The 17,509-nt window shown below is 29.9% G+C and overlaps 1 protein-coding gene across 3 annotated transcripts in view; it reads left to right on the top strand.

The window, feature by feature from the left end:
• LOC107437772 (MICAL-like protein 2) overlaps positions 1 to 16,091 on the top strand; it is a 55,946-nt gene extending 39,855 nt beyond the window's left edge. For all 3 annotated transcript variants that reach the window (XM_043048924.1, XM_016049873.3, XM_071178673.1), the window contains exons 2-6: positions 3,143 to 3,313; positions 4,772 to 4,820; positions 13,827 to 13,974; positions 14,904 to 15,001; positions 15,445 to 16,091. In XM_043048924.1, the coding sequence (XP_042904858.1) occupies positions 3,143 to 3,313; positions 4,772 to 4,820; positions 13,827 to 13,974; positions 14,904 to 15,001; positions 15,445 to 15,450 (472 nt within the window). In that variant the 3' untranslated portion in view covers positions 15,451 to 16,091. The remainder of the gene's footprint in view (positions 1 to 3,142; positions 3,314 to 4,771; positions 4,821 to 13,826; positions 13,975 to 14,903; positions 15,002 to 15,444) is intronic.
• Positions 16,092 to 17,509: the final 1,418 nt, after the last annotated feature.

Raw genomic sequence — 17,509 nt, 5'->3', positions numbered from 1 at the left:
ATATATATATAGAGAGAGAGAGAGAGAGAGAGAGAGAGAGTTAATACGTACGTATCATAATGAAGTAACTGACCATAGGCTGTTTAAAGAATATGATACTTTAGTTTGAAATTAAAAAAATAATAATAAATAAAAAATTTTGAGACAAACTATTCTATTATGATTGCAGATTGTGAAAACTATGGAATATTATTGCAACACATTTCTTCACACCAAAAATATGAATGGAATACATTCTAATTCTTTATTATTAGGTAACACATTTGAATATGGTTTTGGTATGAATATTGTTGCTGTTTATTTTTAAAACCTGCAAGACCGCTAGCAGAATTTACAGACTGAATCTGCAGCACTATTTTCATAAATCCAAGTTTGCGATTTGTACGCAGTCAGGTAGTGAATATTATTATAAAAATTAAGCTTTATTTAGCAAGATTTGCATGAAAAGGTTAAAATTACGCATAAAAACTTTACGTTGATGGAATTTAAGTTGAATTTTATACTATGGTACTAAAAAAGAATTAGATCTTTCTACAGTTAAGTCTCTAAACAATTAACATTAAAAAATTATTTTTCTCCTTGTTCTTTGCAGTGTTCTCTCGATTTTCAGCTTTTTCATTTTTATTCGATAAAAGTTAAGAGATTTTTTAAAAAGGGAGTCTTTGCTATTTTACTTGAGTTTGGCGCAGCATATTCCCATCCTATTCAAGTCAGGTTAACGCGGTTGATTGTACCTTTGAATACTGAAATCTTGCATTATATGTATCAAAATCCTTTCGAAAAATGCATTTAGATAGTTACAACCGAATTTAGAGCGATTTTAAAATGATTTACTATTCATTATTTATGGTTATTAACTCTATGAGTTAACATAGGTTATGGATAAAACTCGAAATGTTTATTTTATGCATTCTAAAACAGCAGCAGATAGTTTATAGTAATATTAAAAGATCGGGAAGTGCAAGCGGGTTAATAAAAATATCAAAATTTTGTTTAGCCTTTATCTATGGCTATAGACATAAAAGCTTTTAATATTTTTTTATGAGATATTTTATATCTTCGGCTACAACTACATTACTTCAATTTTTTTAAAACTTCCCGTTTTATCAAATAACTATCTATTCGTCGGGCGTTCCCCTCAACTGTTAACTTTTTTTTTACTGTTATTAAATCGGTTTTCGCCTTTGTTCCACCCTTGACCCAGTCTTTAGGCGGGCGGGTTTTTTTCTTTTCCTAATAGGTCAATCTTTGTATACAGCCTGTACACCCAAACCATCCACTTTACTACGGATTTTTTTTTACTCCAGCAGATGTTGCCTTAGATGAATGGAATTTTTTTTTTCTTCTTCTGCTTCTTATAATTTTCTCCGCTTTTTATTTGATTGGAAAGTGGAAAAGAGGGTTTTTTATCGTCTGCCTTCGATTGTACTTTCTCACGCGACTTATTTTATAGCGGGAATGATGGCTATTGTGTTGCGGCGTTGCAAATCGTGAAGTTGCAATTCGCCTCGGAGGTGAAAGTGTATATTAGATTTTGGTTCCCTCTCCCCTCCTTTCCAGGAAAAGTTTTCATTTCAATAAAGGTTAACATTCATTAGTTATGGGTATGTTTGCTTGTTAGCTTAGTGGCTATCATCGTCTGCGCCTGGTAGAAATAAGGAAGTGTGTCCCACATTTTCGTAAGCATTGTTCGTTAAGAGGGTGTTAACATATGGAATTTTAAGTGATGTTAATTTCCCCTCGTTTTTCCGTGTATAACGTATGATATAAAAAACTTGGTGGTAAGGTATTATGAAGGGAAAGAGAGTTGAAGTTGAAACTTTAATTTCTATAAGACTGTGTATTATAAATTTCCACGAAGAAGATATTCTTTTGGAATATTTTGTATTTTCCTTCTTTACACAGAACCTCTGAAACTCTTCAAGGACATTTTTTCCTACTATTTTCTTCCCTGAATTTCATTTCATTTCTTTTTCTTGTATTTAAAAAAAAAAATTTAAAAAAAAAAAAAGAAGAAGATTTAAATGTGTTGTGTAAGCATCGCTCTCATTATATACTCTTACCTATCTTTTACTTTTCTAAGTAAGCTGCTATTGGCGATATCATAGAACAAAATTTTGTTCCATGATATCGCCATAGCAACCGATGATACAAATTCTAACTTACAACTTACATATTCTCAAACAAATAAAAAAATAGTAATTTTAACATCGTTATTTTAATGTCGTCTGGCGATTTACTCGTATTCATTTGCTGATTTTTATCAACAATTGAACAGGTTGAAGAGAACATGGACCTCCATTGCCGTGAATGGAGCCACAATAGCCAGTGTATATCTCAAAGGGACATACAATTGTCTATTGAGTACACTAAAACCTTAAATGTACAGAGGTGCCAACTTGCTCCGGACAGCAAATATATATTTTAAAGTGGTAGTTTATCAATTGTGATTCTTGGTTTAATAAATTCAATTTAGTAGATTTTTATCCATAACTATTTCTAAGTAATTCGTAGGCTTATATAATTCATCACTTTATAGTAGTTATGTCATGCTACCATATACCTTTCAAAAAGCAAGCAAAATTAGTCAAATATTTGCAAAATTTAATTTGTAGTTATTTACCGCTTTTTGAATCATTTTGGCGTGTCCGGAGCAGTTGGCAACACTGAATGTATTACTATAATTTTAAATAACAAATGCTAATTAAACAAATGCCACGCTTCAACAAGCAATCAGGATTGAGATATCCACACTATGTCACTTGCAGGTATCCCAATCCCAAATTTGATTTTTGAAAACCTTCTGGAATGTATGTCACTTAGCACTATTAATTAAGGTCTTAGATGTTAGAAATCTAACTGCTGAAGACGAGAAAAAGTTCGTGGTGCATAATTTTACACTGTTTTATTCAGATTTAACAGACGTGTAACTAGAAACGCCATATTAATCATTTTTAATTTTGATAAGCTGTTTTATTAAAGAATTATTAAGCACATTCTGTAAGTCAGCCCCAACGAAAAACTAAGAGATTTGCTACTGTGTTGTTTCTTACCTTTCTCTCTTGTTATTTTCATAAAACATTTTCTAAGAATTAAGAATTTTGTGGCAAGTGTAATTAATTTTCAATCTTTTCCTTTTCAGATATTTTGTTGTTAGCATAATGGGTGAGAAACGTGGTATGAGAGCATTGGAGTTGTGGTGCCGACGAGTAACGGATGGTTACAGAAATGTCAGAGTCAATGATATGTCCACCTCATGGAAAGATGGCCTTGCTTTCTGCGCTTTGATACACCATTTTAGACCCGATCTTATGTGAGTTTTTTTTTAATTAAGTTGTGAGTTCGTAATAGTTATTCAAGCATGTTAGGCTAAGTTTTGCCTATCTTTAAAACCTAGGCATGCTAATCGTGAAATTGGCGCAAAATGACAATATGAAAAGAAAAAAAAACACAGTTTATATTTTTGAATTTTTTTTTGAGGTGGGGGGGGGAAATTTTTGATACCCTGCCGTAAAGAATTTAGACTTTAGAACAGACAAATAGAATAAATATTTGAAAAGTTACTAAAAATTTTTTTTTCCTTTTTAAATTGTCAATTTAACGAGATTTTTCCACCTGGATGGAAGTTATTAATATAAATCAATAATTCTCATTAACATTAAATTATTATCTTTTTATAGCTTTGTCTCAAAAATAAGGCTCTTAAATTATGGCCTTCCTTTTCTTTTTGTTTATTTATTTTTATTCATTTTGGCAAATCAGCTTTGGAAGGAAGGAAAAAAAAACTCTTTTAGTGATATATATGATGATAAAATAACAAATTCGCAGAGCGCAACTACACAGAAATAACGAGAAACGAATTTGCTTCCGGCATTTCGTCTATGGAACCCTATCATTGTCTTCATTATTCAAATAAAATACATTAATAATTATTTAATTGTTTCAGTACAATTTTCTTCTAATGTGAAGAACTAGACCTATAGAACGGCTAACATAGATTTTTAAACTATATTAGCGGTACTTCGCTGGCTAAGATAAATATAGTTGCTTCTAAGCCGCATGGTTGAGTAAATTTTTTGTATCATTCAATAATTGATTTTTTAGTTTATGTGGTTTATGTTTGATTTTTTAGTGCAGTTATGTAAATTTAATTCTTGACTATTGGAAATTTTTTTGTTTGTATGCACGTACAACGAAGTAGGCCTAAACTCTAAATGTTTCGTAACATTCTTGTAGCTAAAAACGATGCTTACAAACAATTAATATTACTGCTAATAAAAATTATGTTTGTATTATATTTTACTCTATGCTAAGATAAAATATTTTACATTTAGTTGGGAAAATCTTGTAGCTACAAAATCTTCCCAACGGTTTGTACCATTATATTGTAGTTGCATAAATTCTTTTTTAATATTAGAATTTTAGCTTTTGAAAACCTTAATAAAATTTAAATTAAACATTTTTAGTCTGAGAAACTTTGTTTGAATTATTATTACTTTTACAAACTGTAGTTATTTTTATAATTATCAAAATTGTTTCTTAAAATAATTACTATTTTGTTGTACGAGTACGTTTGCCGCTAATAGGCATGAGTCATTTTATTTATAACTATAATTGCTAGAATAAAATTCCTCAATTTAGATCTTGCATGATTATTAATCGCACTATAAACTATGTTTATGAATTGAAAGAATTAACAAATAATAATAACAACTTTAAAAGTTTTTTTTTCTTCGGTATAATTATGACACACTTCTCTTCTTTTTTTCAGTGATTTTGAATCATTGTCCAAAGAAAACATGCTGTATAATAATGCACTGGTAAGTTAAGTATTTTGTAAGCTGTTTAATTCCTTCTGTACCACTCTGTTTACTATATTTTCCTTGAAATGTCACATACCGTTAATCCCCCTCAATCTCATTCATACCAATTATGGAAATGTTTGAGATAATTTTAACAATACTATTATATGATTACACTAATGAACAAAAATAAACATTTGTTATAGTTTTTTTTCTTCTTCCAACTAACTTACTCCATTGTTATTCTTCATTAATTTTTTATCTTTACACACATTTAATATCGCTTACACCTTAATCTTTCTTCGATATCGGAGATTTTGTTCTCAAAAATGATCAAAGCATTTGTTAAAAATCACTTAGATAATTGTGTTTTGAGGAAAGTTATACGAAAAATAAAAATCATAGTTTGTTAAATTTTGTGTGTCAAATGTTTTATTCTCCATTTACTAAAATTTAAGAAAAGCAATAAGTCTGTATAATTGCGTTCCCTTAGCAAGTTTTTTTTTTCAACTTTTGTTTAACTTTATTTATTAACGTGTCATTTGAAATTAGTTGCCATTCTTTTATTCTTTAAGTTTTATGTTTTTTTCTTTCTTCTTTTAATTTATTTTTAGCTACTATAATAATTTCTGTAAGGTTTGCTAAAGTTCAAAAAATATTTAAATCCTGAAAAATTTAAATTTTTTATAACTGTGCATCTTAAATAAAAGGATTTCCCAAATTTCGTTTTTAAACTTTTAAATATTTTGTTGAAACTTATTCAAAGCTGCTTTTGTAGCTTTGAAAAAAAAGTTTTGCCAAGTTTAAAATATATTCAAAATTATAAAAATTAACATTTGTTAACCACACCACAGAAGACGTTTTAACGAATAAAATGGAAAGAAAAGCTAGTTAAAAGTAATATTTAGTGACTTAGGGAAATGATAACTATATAGTTCTCTAATCGTTAACATGGGAAACTGGTGAAATAAAATTTGACTCCTGAATACCCTAAATCTACGGTTCTAAGAAGGTATTTCTCTGAACCGAGAGGTTCCGCGGAAGTATTACACGGATTCCTTAAGTTAGGATTTTTTTCAACCATTAATAATTATATTTAGATCCAATCAATTTTCCACTAATTCATTTAATATTTCGTTTGTTTATATGTATTCACTTATATAAAATGCTAATAACAAAATTTTAAAAATATTATTAATGAATTATGAAAAGAATATGCATTTATAAGAATTTCCATGAGTTAATTCTCCTTGAGATTTTCAGTTCAAGATAAAAATAATAATTCAAGAATAAAGAAAGCGTTTTTTTCTTTTTTTCAAGCCTTCAGAGCATTTTTTTTTTTAAAATCATAAGAGATTAGCGAGATAAGAGATTTTTTTTAAAAAAAATCATAGAGCGTTCGCCTTCCAATGAGATGAACCGGGTTCATATCCCAGCGGAGGCTGGTCAATACGAATTCCGCACCCGGCTTGCAGCGACCACAATGCTGACGTGAAATATCCCCAGTGGTAGACAGATCATGAGTTAGAGTCCCCTTGCCGTCAGACTAACCATGGGAGGTTCTCGTGGTCTTCCTCTCCATGTAACGCTAATGCTGGTTAGCTCCATCAAAAAGTCCTCCACGAAACAAATTTCTCTCAATACTCTATCCAGGAGTTCCCTTGTCTTCTGGATTGGGTTCAAAATTACAAGGCTACAGATTTGAACATTAGTAGTCGTAAACCCATTAAATTGGGTCGGCTGTTCAACGACGGTTATAAAATAAAATATAATACATTCCCCAAGAGCAAATTTATACTATTAAGCATTTTATTCTTCACATTAAACATTTTTAGTGATTGTTTCTTTTGTTACATTCACAGCTGATTATAATGCTGTTAATGATCTTTTTCATAATTCCGTCATAAGGAAATCGATAATATAGGGCTCCATAACACGCGCACACACACAAAAAAAAACAGCTGCCAAAATTCACATTAAAGTTACATCTCTAAATGCCAATAAATTACAACTCTAAAATTATCCATTGAGCTGATATGCTTAGTCCCCAAAACGAAAATAAACGTAATTGCTATTTATTTCTTATTTTATCGGTAGGATAGTACTATTTTATGCAATTAAATTTTTATAAAATTTATATTTTCAAAAATTTAAAGGAAGAAAGAATCGCTTTCGGCCATTTTCTTTAAAATTAGATAAAGAGAGAAAAAACGAGTAAAAAGGATTCAATTACATAAACGTTTTTACATTATTCTGCCACGCCAGCCGTGAAAAACAAAAGAGTAACGATTATATTATACTTTCTTTTTCCTAACATCGTAATTCATAAGCAATAAGTCTACAGTTACGGTTAAGCGGTAGAGCTTGTCATGAAATTAAAGAAAATCGGAGGAAACAGGACTTTTATCCATTGGCTTGCCAAGTTCGCTATTGTAGTGAATGTTTTTCCTTAAAAGTCTTTTTTAAAATTTCAGGTCAAGTACCTTTTTTGTGAAAAATGTGTTTGATTTTGAAATCAGTCAATTGAATAAAGACATTTTCTTTTTAAACGTTATTTATATATTTTCCTAGAGTTATCGTGGTTTTCACTAGCGAAGATCTGCTTTCTTTTGTTTGTTTAACATTTTTCCCCATCGTAGTTGAATACTAACCTATTTACTTGCACTTCAACAATTTAGATTTTTTTTTTTAAATTTATTTTTTATTTTTCTATTTTTTTTATTATTATTGAGAACGAGAAGTTTAAAATATTTTAAATTAACGAAATTTAACTTTAACCTAAACGAAAAAAAATTTAAAATATTTTAACAGCTATTCTCATTTTAGAAATCATATTATCAATCTGAAGTCATATTATGAATCTAATTTAATATGACGAAACCACAATACGGCTTTTCATAAATATATTTTCAATAATTATTAAGTTAAATAATAAAAATTAATAAATAATTCTTGAAATTAAGTTTTTGGTTGACTAAATTAAATAGTTCGAGACATGCAACCAGGGTAGCCATAGAACAAGGAAATCAGGAAAAGTTAGAGAATTTAATCAATCTGGAAAAAGCAGGGAATTTAAGTCTATTTGGAATTTAAAACCCAAAAAAATTAAGAAAATAGATAAATTTATGTTATTGATATTTCTTATTTATAAAACTAGTCTTATATTAATTTTAAAGGAAATTGCTTATTTTCTACTTAAATACATGCACTTTTTAGTATATTTCATGTTAAAAAATAAGGCATAGCACTGATATCACCACTGAGGATATTTAACGTCAGAACTGTAGTCGGCGCGAGCACTGTGCGGAAGTCGTATCTCTGGGATTCGAAATCGGTTCACCTCATTGGAAAGCGAATACTCTATTTCCTGAGCCACCACGGTTCTCCTCGAACCATTTTATAACCGTCGTTGAACAGCCGACCTGATTTTTTGTGGTTTACGACTACTAATGTTCACCTCCGTAGCCTTGTAATTTTGAACCCAATCCAGAAGACAAGTGTTTTTTTTTTTTAATTTTACTAATTAATAAAGCATTCACGTTGATTAGTGGATTGCGCGATGGTCTTTCTATATTAAAAAATACGATAGTATAATCCATTTGGGAGAACAGTAGTGAATAATGCGTAAAAAATGTTTAAAATGCGAAATGAATTTATATATTGATTTTGATACGCACCTTTTTCAAGAGTATATATTAGTTTTTAAAACTTATTTAAATCATTGAAAAGACTATTTTGAACTGTTTATTTCTTTAAACTCGCATTTTAACTTTTGTCCAAAATAAAAAAAGTTCTCTGACAATATCGTAGAAGACATTACAATTAAAATTAATTTATGTTTCATAAATTAGCATATTTAACTAACTTGGACAGAGTGTTTTATTAACTGTTAAGAAAATATTTGGGTCAATCATTTAGGACAAAAGCAAATTCATACAGCACGTTTTAATTTTCTATAATTCTAAAGGAACAAATGTTTATTTTCCACTTCGGAGTAGAATTAAAATTGTCGAAATTATCTTCTTTTCAGACGTTTTTAATACAATTAAAGACGAATAAAAATTCTTCAGAATAAAGGCCAACGAGAAGTTTTTTAAGAAATATGTATAATTACGCGTTTAAGTCGTTTTTTATAAAATAAGAAGGGGAAATCATTTTTACATCATTCTAAACTTTTCTTTATACTTAGCAATTTGTTTTTCACGAACTTTTCTCTTCATAACATCAAAGTAATTGGTTTTCAGAGGCGATTATTTTAATTGACCCTTAAAGATCACTGAATAATATAATACATAACTCGAAAGACATGCAATTTGAAAGGAACACTTTAGATGCAATTTGCTTGCTGAAAAGCCGAGGCATTTTCAATTATCTCCTTTTTTTATATACACACGATTCAATTTATTAACATTAGTGACACACATATTTTTTCTTTCACCTTACAAACAGAAAAGGTGAATCCTACTTTTGTTAATAAAAACGAGTTTCATCCTTTAGACGTTCTAAAGATCTAGCTCAATTACTTAGTTTTGTTTACCTATTAGAAATTCTCTGAGGGAGTCCACAAAATCATCCTTTTGTGTAGGGCCCATGTATTTAGGCCATGCCTAACCCGTTAGTGAACTTTTACCCTACTAATGTCAGGAATCGTTGATAAAAGCAATCTACATAAAACGTGTAAAGATCGTGCAAGAATCGTTATCTGTTGTAAGTGAAAGTCGGAAGTAAAAATTGGTTTGCACGCTTTGAGACCTCCTGTATTAATTGGTAGGAATTAATGGGGTTGGGCGGCGAAGCAAGTCTGAAGTAATTTAGGCAATTTTTATTATGTTTTCGTGATGCCACCAATGTAGTAAGCAGAGAGTATTGTGAACTTATAGGTTGGTAGGTTTTGATCTTGGTATGAATGTTTGTAATTATGATATCGTGTTTGAAAGGAAAAAAAAAGAAGACATCTCTCTTTTTGTTTAATAAGTGACTTAAAGTTGTTATTATTTTACAAAAGCCGAATTTAATTTGCTTGCATTCTCTTTATAATTACTTTTCGAAGCATCTACTTTTAAATTTTTTTTTTAAAAAACAACTGAAAAGTTTTTATTTAATGATGGAAAAGCAATACTTTTGTTTAAATCATTTCGTGTTTGAACTTTTATCTCGTGTCTTTAGTCTGAAACAGGGGAAATTTATTTTCCATTTTTTTAACATGTTGAATGCCATGGGGGTCACCGGTGACCAGCACTGAATTTGTTCGTAGCGCTACTGGGGTCACCGGTGACCGTCGAAGCCAAGATTATTAGAAACACATAATTCGAGTAAATTTTTAATGCTTTTAATTTTTTAATATTATGGTTTGAAGAAATTAATGCAATACATAATGAGAAAATCATTTTGGCCAGACGGGCAAGCCATGTAAATATTGCGTGGCATTCAACGTGTTAATCAAATCTTAATAAAGGTGATGAAAGAATAATTATCAAAAGACGAAGCAATTTACGATTTTTTTTCACTGTGTTGATTTATGTTAGGAAAATTCTGAAAATTTATTGCTTTATGTTTACAACTTAATCCAAATAATCTTTTCCATCTGGTGAATATATTTAAATTTTCTCAAATTACTGGATTCTCTGACTGGAAGGATGAAATTATTGTCTAATTAGTTACGTAAATGAAATTATCGAACTATCGAAAATTATATTACAATCTTTTATTAATAATTTTCATTCTATTTTTCTTGATAAAAAACCTCTGAATTTTTTTAAAAACAGATTTTATGTTTACACAATTTGTATCAAAAAACTAATGGCAATAAACTGGGATTAAAATATTCCGTTGTAAATCTGAATATTCCATAGAGTTATAAATAAGAAGGAGTGGGCATTCCTCCCCTTCCCTATTGGAGCGAGTGAAGTAACTGTCAAGTAGCGGCGGCCATGTTGGTATAACCAGAAACTTCGCGGAGCCGCTCAGGTTTCAAGAGGAAGAGTTAGGTTGTTTTTGATCTTTTCTCTTATGATTGGAAAATTTCGAAAACGAGATTGAAATAGTTTTGTTGTTAATACATAACACCTTTTTTCATTCAATTTTTCAACATTAGTTTCTTTTCTTCTTCCCAAAAAATAACGTTTTAAGATAGCTCTGTTTTACAACTGAATTAAAAAAAGAACTTCACAGCAGTTTTCGGGAACTTAGGTTCCTTTATATTTTATCTAGGCATTAAAAGTAATATATTATTGTTATTTAAGGGGGCAGCCTTCCAATTAAAAANTTTAATATCATTTTCAACAATAGACTAATTGCTAAAATAAAATCTATTACTCAGTTTGAAGAATGTTTAAACACGTACAGCTCTAGTTCAACGAAGTTCGATTTGTTTTGGTTGTACCAATATGGCGCCGCGGTTGCGGTTAAGGCTTCACGAGTTTACGGGCATGCCGTCTCCTCCTATTTATTACTCTATGGAATATTCATGTTTGTTCTGGGTCTTTTGTTTGGGACTCTCATTCGAATCAAAATGATTTAAAGAGGTAATGAAGAATATAATGATACTAAATTTGGTAAAGTAAGATGAAATGTAGAAGTACAGTGCACCAAAGAAAAACGGACCACCCTAAATAACTTTTGATCTAATGTTCATGTTCTAGGAATCATTCTTAATGGTTTGAGGCGTTGACCTCAAATAAGCTAATTAATTAGTGTAGGCGATTTTTTTTTAAATCACGAAATCAATCACAAAAAACGAACTTTCTCTGAATAAGCATGCCTTTTTTCCCAACGAATTCGGATTTCTGACCCCCAAAATACCGCAATCTGGAAAATATGGTCCCCATAGTTTAGTCAGGAGAGCGATCCAAAGTTTGGACCACTGAATGTTAATTTTAGTTTTTGCGTATTTCGCCACGTCTCGAGAAAATATTCGCTTATCCAAAAATAATTCAAAGCAGAAAATAAATTTTTGTTGATATTTATTATTATTTAATTTAAAATTAATCAAAAAAAATTTTGAATTGTAAGGTATACAATTTTATACATCATTTTTAACGTATGTAAATTTACATGGCAAAATTCAAATTTTGAACGAAATCGGTAGAATAGGTTTCTAAGAAATCGAATTTTAAATGTGCAATTTTCCATTTCTCAGGAGCTATTCAAATGATTTCACTCAAATTTTGTATTTTACCATGTAAAATTACATACTTTGAAGTGACGTAAAACATTGTATACTTTACAATTCGAAATTTTCTCAACCCCTATTTAATAAAAAAAATAATAAATATTTACCAAAACGTTTTTGCATGGAATTATCTTTGGATAAAACGAATTATATAATTGTGTGCAATTTTTTTTCAATTCGCTTAAAAATTTCTCAAGATATTGCAAAGTACGCAAAAAGTAATTTTTTTAGATTGCGGCTAGCCCCTGAATCCCAATCAGAATTAAAAATCCGAATTCATCGATAAAAATTATGTTTTTTTTCAGAGAAAGTACGCTTTTGTGTCTGATTTCATAACTTAAAATATCGTCTGCCGTAGTTAAATAGCATATTTGAGGTCACCCCCTCGAACCATTAAGAATGAGTCCTAAAACGTAAACATCTGATCATTAAATCAAAAAGGTGGTCTTTTTTTTTTTTTTTTTTTTTTTTTTTTTTTTTTTTTTTNTTTTTTTTTTTTTTTTTTTTTTTATCCTCACTGTAAATAGTTATTTAAAATTGCCATTGTTAAGCAGAAATCGCCTGAAGAAAAGAATGGAGCGATCGAAAACCAGATTTTCAAATTTTCAGGTAGCATGAAAAAATTTAAATGAGGTCAAATTTCTCTAATTTTTATTCCATTTCTATCGAAGTATATTGAAGTAAAAGTAAAGAGACTAATAGCTTCACTCTTGAGTCTGATTTACAAACAAAGTCTGATTCTACAAAAATTAGTAAAAATTATGGAATCCCCAGAACAAAAAGTTAAAGAAACTCTGACACATTTGCTTTCGTCCCAAACTTTCAATAGCAAAATTTTCCACTTTCGCCATCAACAGCTTTTAAAAAGAAAAGAAAAATCGTATAAAAAGCGCTGTGTATGTTAGCATAGGGCAGGGGTGGCGAACCTTCGTGCACCAACGTGCCATTTTTTCTAAAATATATTTTAATGAGGTCATAGACGTGCCGACAAATAGTTTTGACTGCTTGATTATTGGGTAAATAATAATACTAAATACTATCAACTCAAAACTCTTTATTTACTACGGAAAAATGCAATTCTCAACTTTTGCAATGTCTCAGTTATACGCGTAATTCAACTTAAAGTAACATCAGTGTGACTGCTGTTATTGCAGATTAGATGACAAATAACTTATATTAATGTTATCATATGTTAGTTTAAGCAGAACTGTTAATTGTTTTTGCTAGTTATTTATTGTTCGCTTGTTTTTTTATGGTTATTAATTGCTTTTTTTGGCATTAATTGTTCTTTTTTGGGAATTTTAATTGAATAGTTAATATGCTTCATAGAAAACTTTGTGATCGGTGGCGTGCCCAAAATATTGTGTCACGTGCCATAAGTGGCACGTGTGCCACTGGTTCGCCATCCCTGGCATAGGGTTTCTATCCATCTTACTCTATTTGTGGCCAGATATTTTGCCTCTTTCCTCTCTTCAATTCGCTTACAATCAGCTCCCAGCGTCAAGTATTTTTGGTCTTCTTTTTCTATTGCCTTGAGGATTCCCATCAAAAACTGGCTTTACTTGAAATTTTTCAAGTTTGCGCAGAACATGACCAATCCATTTCCATTTACGTTTTTTAATTCCCAGATCAATAGATGTCTGTTTTGCTTTTCTAAGGATTTCTGCATTACAAATTTTATGAAACTACTTGATACGCAAAATTCTTCTTAAGCAGTTGTTAATAAATATACTTGAAGTTTTCTCGTGTTATTTTTATTGCAGTGCTATGCTTGAGATCCATATACTAGTAGGACAGATTTAACATTAGTAATAGAATAGAATGATAAACTAAATATTTGTAATGATTTGTAGGCTTTCCAAGTTGCTGAAGACAGATTAGGCATTCCTGCTTTATTGGAGGCAGAGGACATGGTGAAATATGATGAACCTGATACCCTCAGTATTGCTACTTATGTTTCCCAATTCTACCAATTCTTTGAAAATGGCGCCTCCCACAAACGTAAGTAGATAACTTCCATTTTTATTTTAAACATGCATTTTTTAATAAGTATGTATATTTGTAAAAATTATTGTGGAATACTTCAAGGATATCTTCATAGTCTGAGTTTCTCAACCTATAAAATAGATCCTAACTTCAATTGACTTCTGGTGTATCTAAAATTAAAGTGCTATTTATTTTTCCGCTTTCACTGGAACATATTAATTTTTTTTATTTATTATTCAAAATTTATTTTTATGCTTTAATATTTTATCCTGTATTTAAAAAATAATATTGACCATCATTAAACATAATTAATTTAAACATCATGCATATAAAAGTTCTGATAATCATTAGATGTGGTTTGAAATGCTAATGAAATCCGAAAATTTCTGCTTGCAGTCATCGATACAATTGTTATTTCACTATCAATTAGAAAAACTTGCCCCATAAGGAGCAAGTCTTAATCTGACTCATCTGAATCGAATTCAATGATCAATTACCCATGTAGCACTATCTGCAATTCCGAAATATAGCACGATCAAATATTCTAAGGACTGTTAGCTATTTATTAGCTAACATAAAAAGAAAAAAGTTAATTTGCACACATACTTTAGAAATATTTATACATTTTTGTACAAAAGTACAACAAATAATGAGAGGCCAGGTGAAAGACAGTTTCTTTATATTACCTATTAAATTTTTTAAACAAATTTGAATAAAGACACGAAAATAATAAAATTTTATTAAAATTCTGAAAATGAATTTCAACATAAATTGGGGTGGGCATATTTTGTTCCTATTTTATGAAAATCACTATCAGCATGATAGTTTTGCATGAATTAACTCACAAGCATAAAATTGAAAATAATATTATATATGTATGGTAGAAAAAAATATTTACTGGTAGATGAAATGAGACTCATATTTTCGTTTCGATTTTCTTCTAGTCGGAGTTCCTGCACCAAAGCCTGTGAACAGCCGTGTAACTCCTTTGCCTTGCAACCGACCTCCTACCACAAGTATTCACACTGGACCCTTGAATAAGGTATAACCTGCTTTGTACTGCATTTTGTTTTTCTTTCTTTTTAAGAAAGGAATTATTCAATTCAAATACAGGAACGAATGTAACTGAATTCTATATTTTTAGTTTAGACGTGAGATTGTTCATTCTTAAGCAGATCATTACAAAAATCAAATAAAAATAATCGTATCACTCCTGATAAAAATTTTTCCTCTTTTAAATTCCTAACTTCTGCAATTATTTGTCGATGACATCTCATAAACTCAAAATAGTTTCGTTTCAGTTTTTACCTATTTAAAAATCATGTATTTAATAGTTCGAAAATTAATACCATTATTTAAACATGATTGCTATTATAAACTGTTTAAAAAAAACTTTTAATGCCTGATACTTTAAAACTTAAAAATATTTTCCTTCATTGTAAAAAATTTTTTTTATTAAAGAATGCTTTTTCTTGTATTTTTCAGCGCTGATTTTGATGCAGTGAACTTGGATAAAAGCCTAAAATATAAAACTGTAGAATTATTGCTCATCACCATTTCTGAATAATTCACTGAAAAAACCATGTTATTTTCTTCAACATAACTTTTCACATTTAGCGTCTTAAAAACATTCATTATCATTATCAGTGATTTTTTTTCTCAAACTATCTGCATAGATTTATGTATAATTTTATACTCATGCCTTTGCAATGTTTTTGTAAATTAGTTAACACTGCAGCCCTTATGCAAAGGCATCATGTTGTGCATATTTTTTTACTATAATCAATTTGTACTGTTGTATCTTTTTGTAGTTCAATATAATCTGTAGATTCCTATTTTATTTGCTATATTGTTACGTATATGTTTTCATTGTGTTGTATTTTTTATTGATCCATCAATAAGATGATTGTAACATATTGATTATGATAGATGATATAAATAACATTTTAAATTAGGTTTGTTAAATGCTAGTTCTTTTAAGCTAGAAATTTCTTCTTTATTAGTTTTGAAGTAAAAGTACCACCTTTTATACCTAAAGACTGTTTTATTAATAGACAATGCTGTAAATATTTTTGGATACATTTTATTGTTCCTCAGTGTTTTGTTGTATAAATAAACATATTATAATCAAAGTTAGAATGTTTTTGTTGCCCAGTACATTCATTATTAACAACTTGGAATTATGATTTGAGTTGAAGTCAAAACTCTCCATAGCTATCACTTTAACACTAGAAAAACGGATGAGGCCACTTTGGTTACTCTCGTTTTTTATTGCTCCTTAATTGAAAAAAAGGATCCAACCAAAGCCATAGGTTCTTGGTTCAATCCTTGGGCCGGGCAAGATTGAATCAGCCTTTCATCCCTTCAGTGGGTCGATAAAATGAGTACCCAGCATGCTTGGGAACTATACACTGGGGGTTCCGCGCTTGGCTGACCACCCAGCCAGAACATCTGCTCTTGCACCCCAGAGTCAGAGCCCAAGGTCAAGAAAACTGAGATAGGCACAGTAGGTATTGGCCCTCTATGGTCTGTCGCGCCACTGAGTTTAGTTTAATTTTTAAAAAAATTTCAAAAAGTATTTCAGACTTTTCATAATTTGATCCAATCGAAGTACTTATATGATCCTTCATGTGTTAATCTTATAAAAACGTATCTATACTTAGAATGATACCAGCCCCTTAGGTATTTTGGTAGGTATCCCATAACCCAGTGTTTCCCAAAGTGTGGTACGGGTACCCCCAGGGGTACGGGAACAGTTTAGCTGGGGTACGCGTTCTTACGCAAAATATCTTGCAACAAACGAAAATTTTAAAAATAAAGCTAGTCATGAAAATTTACGATTACGTATTTTTCAATTAGCTATTTTTTGATGAGTTAACAGTTAACAATTAGTTGTGTCAACAGCCATTTGTGATTTTTAACTTTTGTGTAATTTTTGTATAGTAAAAAATACATTCATTTTTGATTAGAGGTACACAGCGTTACGAAAAATTTAGAAAGGGTACACAAAAGTCATAAGTTTGGAAAACACTGCCATAATCCTAGGTAGTTCTGGCTATAAGGTACTCTTTGGTATATACAAGGTATCAGAGTTTTATTTAAGAAAAACAAAAGGGTTTCAGCATATCTATAATTATTATTTATAGAGAAAAGGAAACTCAATTATCTAAAAATCCAATGCATATGTATATTTAAAAAGCCAGTGTTCCGCTTGTTCAAATATTTTCGTTAACTAAATAGAATAAAATACTATAAAATTTAGATGATCAAGTTTATAATGTTTTCATTAAATTATGATGATATTTTAAGATTTTGGCTCTGTAATTGATCTACACACAAACAATCTGGAAGATTCCAAACTAGCTTCATCAGTCTTTCTAATTATATAGCAATGTTTAGTCTTTCTAGTGTTAAAATAACTTTTTATTATTAAGTTGGGAAATGCACAAGATGGCATTACCTTTATTATTTTTTTTAAATATTAAGCGTCCACTTTCCTGTGCTTCTCCGACTTAGTTAAAAAAAAATTATACTCATTTTATAGACAGGT

The sequence above is a fragment of the Parasteatoda tepidariorum genome, chromosome 3, assembly GCF_043381705.1.
Source record: "Parasteatoda tepidariorum isolate YZ-2023 chromosome 3, CAS_Ptep_4.0, whole genome shotgun sequence".
In the NCBI taxonomy this organism is placed as follows: Eukaryota; Metazoa; Arthropoda; class Arachnida; order Araneae; family Theridiidae; genus Parasteatoda; species Parasteatoda tepidariorum.
The sequence above is the reverse complement of the archived record's forward strand: the minus strand, read 5'-3'. Positions and strand labels throughout refer to the sequence as shown.